The following is a 9186-nucleotide window of genomic DNA, read 5'->3' as shown; positions in this document are numbered from 1 at the left end:
CGGTGGCGGTGCCGGCGCGGTCGGCGGGGCGGGCCGGGGCCGGCGGGCGGGCCGAGGGGAGCGGAGCGCGCCGCACGCCGCCCAGCGCGAAGATGGCAGCGGGGGAGCCGCAAGCCAAGAAGCTGAAGCTGGAGCAGAAGCAGCTGAGGTAACGGGCGCCGGGACGGGCTCTGCTTCGCCAGCAATCCCTGCGGGTGCCGGAGGTCGCTGGTGCTACTCCCGGCGGAGGGCGAGACACGTGCCGCCTCCGCGGAGCGGTCGCACTCCGCGGCAGGGTCCCGCCGCGCCGGGCTGCGCGTGGCCGGGCTGCGCGTGGCCGGGCTGCGCGCGGGGGCGCGGGCGGCCCCTCCGCGGCACCGGGCGCACGTGCAGGCGGCGGCGGGGCCGTCCCGCCGCGCTGCCCCGGCGGCTGCGGTGCCGCTGCCCGGGCCCGGCGGGTGCCCGGGGGCGCCGCCGCACTGGGCTCCCCGCAGCCGAGGCAGGGGCGGGTGGGCGGCGCGGGGGTCGCGCTGTGCCCTGGGGTCGGGTCGGTCGGTGCGAATGGGCTGCTGAGAGTCTGGATGGGTTGCGGTAAAACGGAACGCTGCTCGCAACGATGGCCCCGTACTAGAGCACAGCTGGGATTGTCACTGCGTCTGCCTTCCCTTTGAATATAAAATACCCCGATTAATACTCACGCGAGGGTGTCTCTGTCCCTGTTAGATAGGAAACTGAAAATCCGAGTTAACAGTTACATTTTCTTCAAGACATACCGTATAATTTAAAATATCTTCATATTGAAATAATCTGTGCGATTTGCTATACTTCCTCATTTCTGTGATCACAGTACAATAGCACTGGCTGAATCCCATTTGAATGATGGCCTGCACAGACATAAGTAATTTATTTTTAAATGTCATAGCAGAAAAATGTAAGGTTTCTCAATGGAGGATGCACAGTCAAAATGAGAACTTTGAGTACTGAGAGCTGTAGAGCAGTTTTGGGTTTTTTTTTTTTTTGGTACAGTTTCAAGTTTGTTTTCTCAGGATTATTCAGATATTAATATAATTGGAAGATAGCTGACTTCCTTCCAAGTGTTCAGTGTGTGAAGAGAATTAATGACATAAGTCTTGAAAGGTCCAAAATTATCTTGGCGATAACTGATAACCAATAACTCACTCAAATATAGCATAAAGGGGATGTACTTTAGTACTGAGATGAGAACAATTTTTTTGGTACTGATGTCCTTATTAAAAGAGCTAATCCTATTAAATTTGTCAAAGTCAGGGTACTTGCTTCTTTGGCAGCTAAGTGACTTTTCAAGTTTAGTAATGGTTGACAAGCTCAGTTGCAGATAATAGAAGAGGAAAGATGTTAACTGAGCTCTGAAAGCAAATAAATGGCATGCAGCAAGGTAAGGTTATAGTAAAAAAGCAACAGTTATCTCCATGTCTCCTTAAAGCAAGATGAGGGAAGAAACTGGAAGCTGCAATGTTTGTTTATAAAGTTTATTAGAGGAAACAGCATTTTAAGATGAAATATGAGAAAAATTTAAAATCTGAGAATATTATTGGTGTACCGAGTTAAAAATTTAAAGGTTGTTTGCAGTGGAATGAAAGGCAATGGTGACATACCATGTCTGGTAATGACTGACTAAACTGCAAATACTACTTCTGTAAGGTATGATAGATAAAACAGGAAGAATGTTGTTAGAACTTGCATATGTTAATTCTGTTGCAAGTTATTTCAAGCCAAAGTATAAATAGGCTCCAGTTCTGTTTCATAAGAGGAGAAATGCCATAATTAACTGGTGATCAAATAAAGCTAATGTGTGCTGTTTGCCACAGGTTGAACTCATGAAGCAGTTGGTGGTTGGACTAGATTTAGCAGACTTCAGCACTCATATGAATGTAGTGGCAAGAACATGTTTGGCTGAGTGCTGTTGTGGGACGTAAAAGCTACTAGAGAAGGTACCAGACTGGTCGAGGTTCCATGACTTGGCTGTATTTGTAACGAGATTCAGTTGTAATGCAAAGCACTGCTAGATATGTTTGGAAACGGTTCCTCTATAGATTAGAAAAGAAGTGAAAAATCACTTAATAATTTTGGAGGTCAATAGCATCGTACTTGTTATACCAAGAATTTGAGGGGATTATAGAGAATGATTGCTTGTTCTCAATATGTAGATCTGGGGCTCTCCAGTCTCTTCAGAAGACCATGTCTAATGGATTCAACAAGGCTGGTTGTACCGTATTTATCCTCCCATGTGATATCAACCTCAACCTTTCCCGTGACTACCATGAAAACTATTTTAGTATAAAAAAATTAATTCTGCAATGCAATACAAGCCATACCTCATCAACAATAGCAAATGTTTCCTTTCCCTGTTTTTTCTCTTTTTTTTTGTCATAATTTTTTCTCTCAAAGTGGCTTCATAGAGGTTTCATGGTTACATTTTTAGACCCCTTTGATCTTTTCAGGCAAAGGAAAGCAAATATCGCTCCCTCATGAGGTAGGCAAAGCTGACTGGGTTCAGGAAGCTACACTTGTTTGAAAGCAGTATAGGATGGCTGGCTTTTGCCACCCAGTGAGCAGCATACAAAGCCCGAGACCCAAACTGGCATTCCCAGCTCAACAATGTGTTGTGCTGACATTCATCTGCTGGGCGGCAGGTTTTGCATTGTCTTTATTGACTCCTGCAAATCCCCACTACAAACCAATGGGCTTTAGGCAAGGCCATTAATGTGTGCTGCCTTGTTTTGGGCTTCTGACTGCATCTCTGCTCTGTGAACTGCACTGTTTGAACAGAAAATGGGCTTGCAAAACTGCAAATGGCTTGTCATGGAGTGGTAGCACCAACTTACTAGAAACATCATGAGGTGTTACTTTAGAGGAAAATTACTAAGGATTTGTGTTCTTTTATATGTGGTTTTGTTAGGGAAGTCTGTGAAAACCACAGGCAGATTCTCTTAACAGTCTGGTACAGATATGAAAGAATTTGGACGTTTTCTGTAGAAATGTTTGAGCTTAAATGTACGTGTCTGTATAGAAATATGCATGTTCATCTTTTCCTTCTGCACACAAACTTGTCAAGTCCCCTGTGCTGCATTATGACCTTCTGGCTGTTCTGCAGCTGCTGTATTGATTGAATAGTCATGACGTGGCTAGTTGTTTGAACAAATCAGTTTATCTAGTAGGCAATGTAAGCACTGAGTTTGACAAATAGTTCCTGCTAAAAGTAAAAAGTACAGTATTCCTCCTCTTCTGCTACTATTAGAGATCTCTTCATTTTAAGAATAAATTATCAAATACTCTGTGCATAATTGTTATCAAAAGCAGTCTTTTGTCATTACTGTTCCACTAGATTTTAGAAAGCTTGGTACTAGTGGCTGTAAAAAATATTGCTAATTTCACACATTTTAAATTTCCTTAATAAGCTGGCTTTTAATTTAGCTTATTCTTTCATCAGCTCTTTATAAATGAAAGAAGATTTTGAATATTTTAAGTTAGCTGTGACTAAGCTTTCAGTTAGAATTTAGTAAATAACGTTTTTCTCTCTTTTATCTCTTGGTTTGGGTTTGTATTTTTTTTTTGGGGGGGGGGGGGCGTTTCTTTTTGTTTTTTAATTTCACCTTACTCCCCATTTGTATTCATTTCAGTTTTTGTCTTCATGGCTTATAGTTTTCTTACTTTTCTATTTCTTATATCTGCAAACACAGGTAGTGTTTTCCGTGTTGGTACTCATAATGTCCTCAGGTCAAAGAAGGAGCTGAAACTCAAGCACTTTTCTGTGTTTGTTCCCAGAATTAGAGCAATAGACTTTTTCTTCAGATGAATATTTAGTCTTCTTTAGAAATCAGACAAATACTCTTGAGGACACTAGCCACAGACGTTGCTAATTTTGTTTTATTTAGGATATAACAGCAGTTACCTTCCCTTCCAAGCTGTGTTGACAGAAATATATCCAAAACCGGAATGACTTGCAGCATGGAAACTCCTGTGCTGTTACAGTGCAGGCACTGGTTTCCATTGTTCAGATGTGTAACTCTCAAATTACCCTTGACAAGTGTCTTCACCTGGCCTTTGATGTAATCCTCTGGGATTTTGCACAGCACGAGTCATGTTTCCACATGACAACATGTTTTGTGTTTGTGTTTTGGAGAAAGATTGCTGTGGCGTTTCATCCTTTTAGTTGAAGTAATTCCTTGCTTTATTGTAGGGAGTGTGTAAGCTGAGGAAACAGGAGGTTGTGGGAAGGCTCTTTGTCTGGACCACAGGCTCTTTCCTTACTGATGTTAGCTGCAGCCCACCTGGCCAGCAGAGCCACACCCACAGCAGTGGTTTAGACTAACAGCCTTGGCCAATAACCTGCAGAAGGATGCAGCTCTGCCTTGCTGGGATGAGTCCTTACCTCCCTTAAGTCACTGGGACTAGTCCTGTCCCTGAGGCTGCTTGCAAGCTGGATTACCTGGGAGAGAAGAGCCACTGTAAACAGGTCTCTTTCATCTTGAGTCTTGAAATTGTGTTTTCCTGAAATTTGAGTTCCTTCTTTTTCAACTAAAGGATCAGTCTGTGTAGGATTACCCACCTCGCTGGATCTACTAATATTGTTTATGAACAGACAAGGAAGATGCCCAAGAAAGACTTAAAAGAATGCAGAATTAGCTGCCTATGGTATTGGCGTAGCAATGTGAAATTCTGTAGCACAAGACCTTGGCTTACTCTGCTGTTGCTAAGGTATATTTCATGTGGAAATCTTGGAAGCAAAATTCTGGCTTGTGATACAAGGTTGTGATATTGAATTTTAGTAGTTAGTTACACAGGCATGGTACACAAATATTTCACAAAACCAGTTTCAGAAGCAGGGAATGGGTTGCTATCTAAAGGTCATTAATTACTATTTGCTGGCAGTGTATTGGAAAACCTTATCTTCTTGAGAAAAGTAAATTGAATTTTCAGATAAAATATGAACACAATGTTTTTTTCAAGGATGTTCATTTTTTATTTACATAAATTGATTCTTAAAATGTATTATTCATATAATGTATAATAGTAGTACAAAATATTATTATTTATACAATATCAATGCATTTTGTGTGAAGGAGAGACGTCTTTGGGTATTACTTAGATTTCAGGGAAGGGAAGGGGATTTTTTCCATTTTGAACTGTAATAATTTCCATAATGATTATTTGACCACAGTCAAAGCTGTTCTGAACTTGAAGGATATGGTAAGATAAAGCTACTTGCTGGCTTTATGGTACCTTGGGATTTCATTTACAGTGAGAGATTGTTGTGTGGTTTTCTTCCTTGTACATTCAGTGGTACAAAGCAGTTGTAACTGTTTCAAGGGCTGTGCTGTTTGATTAGAATAAAATAGAAGAAAGTATGGATGTCTGCAATATGCTGAAGAGTTAGCAGATTTATAGACTTTGCTTCTACAGACGAACACTCTGTGAAGCTACATGGAAAGAAATGGGATGATTTAACAGAATTATTAAATAATAAAAGATTTTTAATACTTTGCAAGCAGATCCTATACAAGCTATAAATGTATCTTATGTTGCAAGATATTAAATTCGCTCTAAAAAAGTTTCCAAAACAACTGTTACAATAGAATATATCTGCAAGCTCTGCAAAATGCTGTTATTGAAAGAGAATTTGTGGACTTGCTGCTCACTAGTCCCATTTTATAATGTCTACTGGGGCTATTACATAAAAGATCACCCTTCTGTCTTGCAAACAGGCAGCTTATCTAAGATCAACCTTTTGTACTTAGAAGAAATTGAGTGAAAATATGGGAGTTAATAGAGAACTTTTTGTTTCTATGTTGAAAACGGTAAGATTTATACCAAATGTTTGTGGTGTAAAACATAACACATTAGTCCAAAGCTAAGGCGTAGATTGCCTATCTCTTGGATACACAGGTTACAAATATATAGTGTGTAGAGTTTCATGGATTAATTCAATAAAGTACAATTTTAAATGTTCTCATATACCCGCCTGTTATTTTATCAGGTAGGGGTGGAGTTCATTTTGAATTCATAGTGTGCTTGAAAAGAAACATTTTAGTGAAATCACCCGAGGAAGTTGTTTATTATATGTAGAGAAACTTATGTGGTCATGAAGATTTCTCTCTTGTATAGTAACAACAGCAGTCAAAAAATTGTGCTAGACTGCGTCAGACATTATATATTTTTAGATACAAAAGCTGTAAATTGCATGTTTCTCTCAGGGATTTCTGAGGCCAAATCACCTGTGAAGGCAAGGGCAGCTGCCTCATGCAGGCAGAGGGAATTTGGAGGGTCAGGAAGGCTGAGCAAACTTAGATTGGCTGCCCAGCACATTACATGGTGGGACTGCAAGTTGAAATTGGGGCACAAGCATTAAGTTAATCTCTGAATGACCATAAGTCATAACTGACCATTTTGCCAGGGATACTCTGGTTGCTTTTTCTCCACTTAGGCTAGCGTTAGGTCTGGATGTCTAGCAGTTCCATGGCAAATGACTAAAACCCCAGTGATAAGTAGGGGTAGGTGGTGTCTAGAGATGTCAGTAGCAGTAGAACCTGTGAGTATGTGATAGCACAGGCAAGGTGATTGGGCATGGAGAATAGCTGGAGGCTTATAAAGTGCTATAAGCTGCTGTTGAGGTGTTATATGTGCTATTCCACTAAAAGATGTTAATATTTTTTAGAGAATACATGCTCAAGTGGTAAAATTTAGAAACATTTGATGGTACCTCATTTGGCTTCTTAGTCTATAGCTTACTATTTGTAATATGGAGCTGTATGCTGCAAATTACTCTAAATATAATTAATGTTGAAGTATTATATGTATTTTTCTTTACATATCTTTATGTGCTTGTTAAAATCAAGCAATTATTTATGAGGGAGTCTACAAGTTGATTTTAAAAAATGTTTTTAATATTTTGAATACAGTGATAGAACCAAGAAGACAGCTGCATTCTATAGTTACATACAATAACAAGTTATGTAGTTATTACTATATTTGCTGGTGATGGGATGTTCCTCCCCCACCTTCTAGGTTATAAAACAGAAGTTTTGCTATTAAGCACTGAAACTGCTAAACTGGACATAATACATTGTTCAATGTGAATCGGAGGATGCAACCATTATGTATCTATGTATTTGCATTTCAGTAGAGTTCAAAATCCTCCCTCAGGATTGAGGACCTCTTACACATTGTGTTGCAATAACAGTAAGAGGATGGATGTGTTTCCTACTCTTATTTGACTTTTTCAGGACCCCTGACACTTCAATAATAAGAATTTTGTGACTAATTCGGTAAGTGGTTGTTTTTTGAGTGCCTGATTTAGAGGACCTAAGAGATTTGTCCTACATGAGGTAATGAACATAAACGTTTCTGTTGTTTTCATGTGACGATGCAGGTCCTTGACCTTCATCAGTGTGTCGCATTTTGGCATCATCTCCTCTGAGAGACCCCAAAATCAGAAATAGATGGAAAGTTTGACTTTAATTTTTCTGAGTACAATATTCCCATTTTGTGGATGGAAAGGAAGGGAAACTTCAGACTAGTAACCACAGGATTATGAAGTTGTGAAGTTTAAATATTTAGTTAGAGGTGACACAGCAGTACTTAACAATGTGGAATTCATTTTTGGCAAAAACAACCTATTGGCTTCAGTTTCATGAACCAGTGTTTCTGGTGCTAGTAAGTTAACAAAGTAAGTGCCAAATCTGCACAATGTGGCAGTAATTTTGACAGCTAGACGAGGAGTGACGATAGAAACCTGGCTGTAGCGAGACTTTCCCTTTCTGATACGGCAGCTCTGCCAGTGTCAGGCGAATAAGAAAAGTGGAGAAGCAATGACGGGCTGCCCTTTTCCTCCCGTGTTTCCAGTGCTGGGCACCCGGAGCGCTGTGTTCACAGGTGGCTGCCGGGCGCAGCCGGGCTGAGGCGATGTGCCCCGGGGCTCGGCAGCCCGGCCCCGCGCCCGGCGGCCGCCGCCTGCGGAGGAAGGCGGGCTCGGCGGGAGGTCACTCGGGGCGGCTCCGCGTCTGACACAACGCACAGCTAAATGAAATCAATGAAAACGCGTTCGTGTCGAGGGCGTAGCGATCGTGTGTCGGGGAGGGCGGCAGCCCGCGGCCAGCACAGAGCCGGGGCGGGGGTTCCCTCGGTTCCCACGGCCCCGTGACACCCGAGGGGCAGCGCTGCCAGGGGCTCCGCTGGCCATCTTTGCTGTGGGCGGTGCGGCTCGAGCCCCACACCTCTGCTCGGCTACCGCCACTCAACTTTTTTCTCCCTCGGCCAATTGTCACTGTCTGCCACACTCGCCGCCGGGGCTCGCGGAGGGGACGGCCGCGGCAGGAGCTAGGTGGGAGGCGCGCGCTCTCCGCCCGTACCAAAGATGGCGGTCGAGGAGCCCGGGGGTGCCGGGCGGGCGGCACCGCTCGGTACCGGGCGCTGCCGAACCGGGGCGCGGGGCCCGCCGGCAGCGCCCCGCGGCTCCTCGCGCCGCGCAGGGCCCGGGCCCGCCCCCGCCCGCCGCCCGGCCAATGGCGGGACGCGCGAGCGGGCGGGGCGGGGCGCGCGCCGGGCCGGCCGAGCGCTCAGTCGCGGCTGAGGCGCGGGCGCCGGGCGGAGAGGCGACGCTGCCGCTGCCGCTGGCGGGGGACTCTGCCGCGGGCGGCCGGGCGGGCGCGGAGCCATGGCCGCTCTCAGGTAATGTCGAGCACCCAGGCAGCGCCCGCAGCACAGCCCCGCGTCCCGGGGGAAGGGGCGGCGGGCGCTGATGCGCTCCTACTGGCGGGGCGGAGGCGCCCGGTGCGATGCTCCGCCGCAGCCGGGCTTTTCTCTCCGCTGTGTAATCAGGATGCGGGGCAGCGCTGCTTCGTCCCATCCCTCTCTGACCGTCGCGAGTTGGTTTGGTGGCTGCACGCCCGCTCCCCTGGGGCGGGGAAGGAGGGAGAGCTGTGCCGGTGTCCTGCCGGCCCCTGAGCCCGGTGGGGGCAGCGCTCCCGGGGCGCCGCGTCGGCTTCTCGCGGGCAGGTGGGTGCGCCCGGCCGGGACTCGCGGCGGCGCTGGGCGATGCCGGTGCCCAGCGGCATCGCAGCGAGAGCCCCGAGCTGCGCCGCTGCCGGCCGGGCCCGCAGGTGATCCGCGGGGCGGCGGCCGGGGGCTGCGTGCGGCGTCGCTCGGCGGCGGTGCCGCTGTCACAGGTAG

The 9186-nt window shown here is 45.8% G+C and overlaps 1 protein-coding gene across 3 annotated transcripts in view; it reads left to right on the top strand.

Annotated features, from left to right (window-relative positions):
- The first annotated feature begins 35 nt into the window (after nt 1–35).
- ADK (adenosine kinase) overlaps nt 36–9186 on the top strand; it is a 266568-nt gene continuing 257417 nt past the window's right edge. Inside the window, exon 1 of one of the 3 annotated variants that reach the window (XM_021549097.3) lies at nt 36–148. In XM_021549097.3, coding sequence (XP_021404772.1) covers nt 93–148 — 56 coding nt within the window. In that variant the 5' untranslated portion in view covers nt 36–92. Of the gene's footprint in view, nt 149–4339; nt 4475–8546; nt 8686–9186 lie in introns of those variants that run through there. The other 2 variants (XM_021549088.3, XM_021549106.3) reach the window with 2 other exon arrangements.

Source organism: Lonchura striata, chromosome 6 (assembly GCF_050655825.1).
Source record: "Lonchura striata isolate lonStrDom1 chromosome 6, ASM5065582v1, whole genome shotgun sequence".
Classification (NCBI taxonomy): domain Eukaryota; kingdom Metazoa; phylum Chordata; class Aves; order Passeriformes; family Estrildidae; genus Lonchura; species Lonchura striata.
This window is presented reverse-complemented; position numbering and strand designations above follow the sequence as displayed.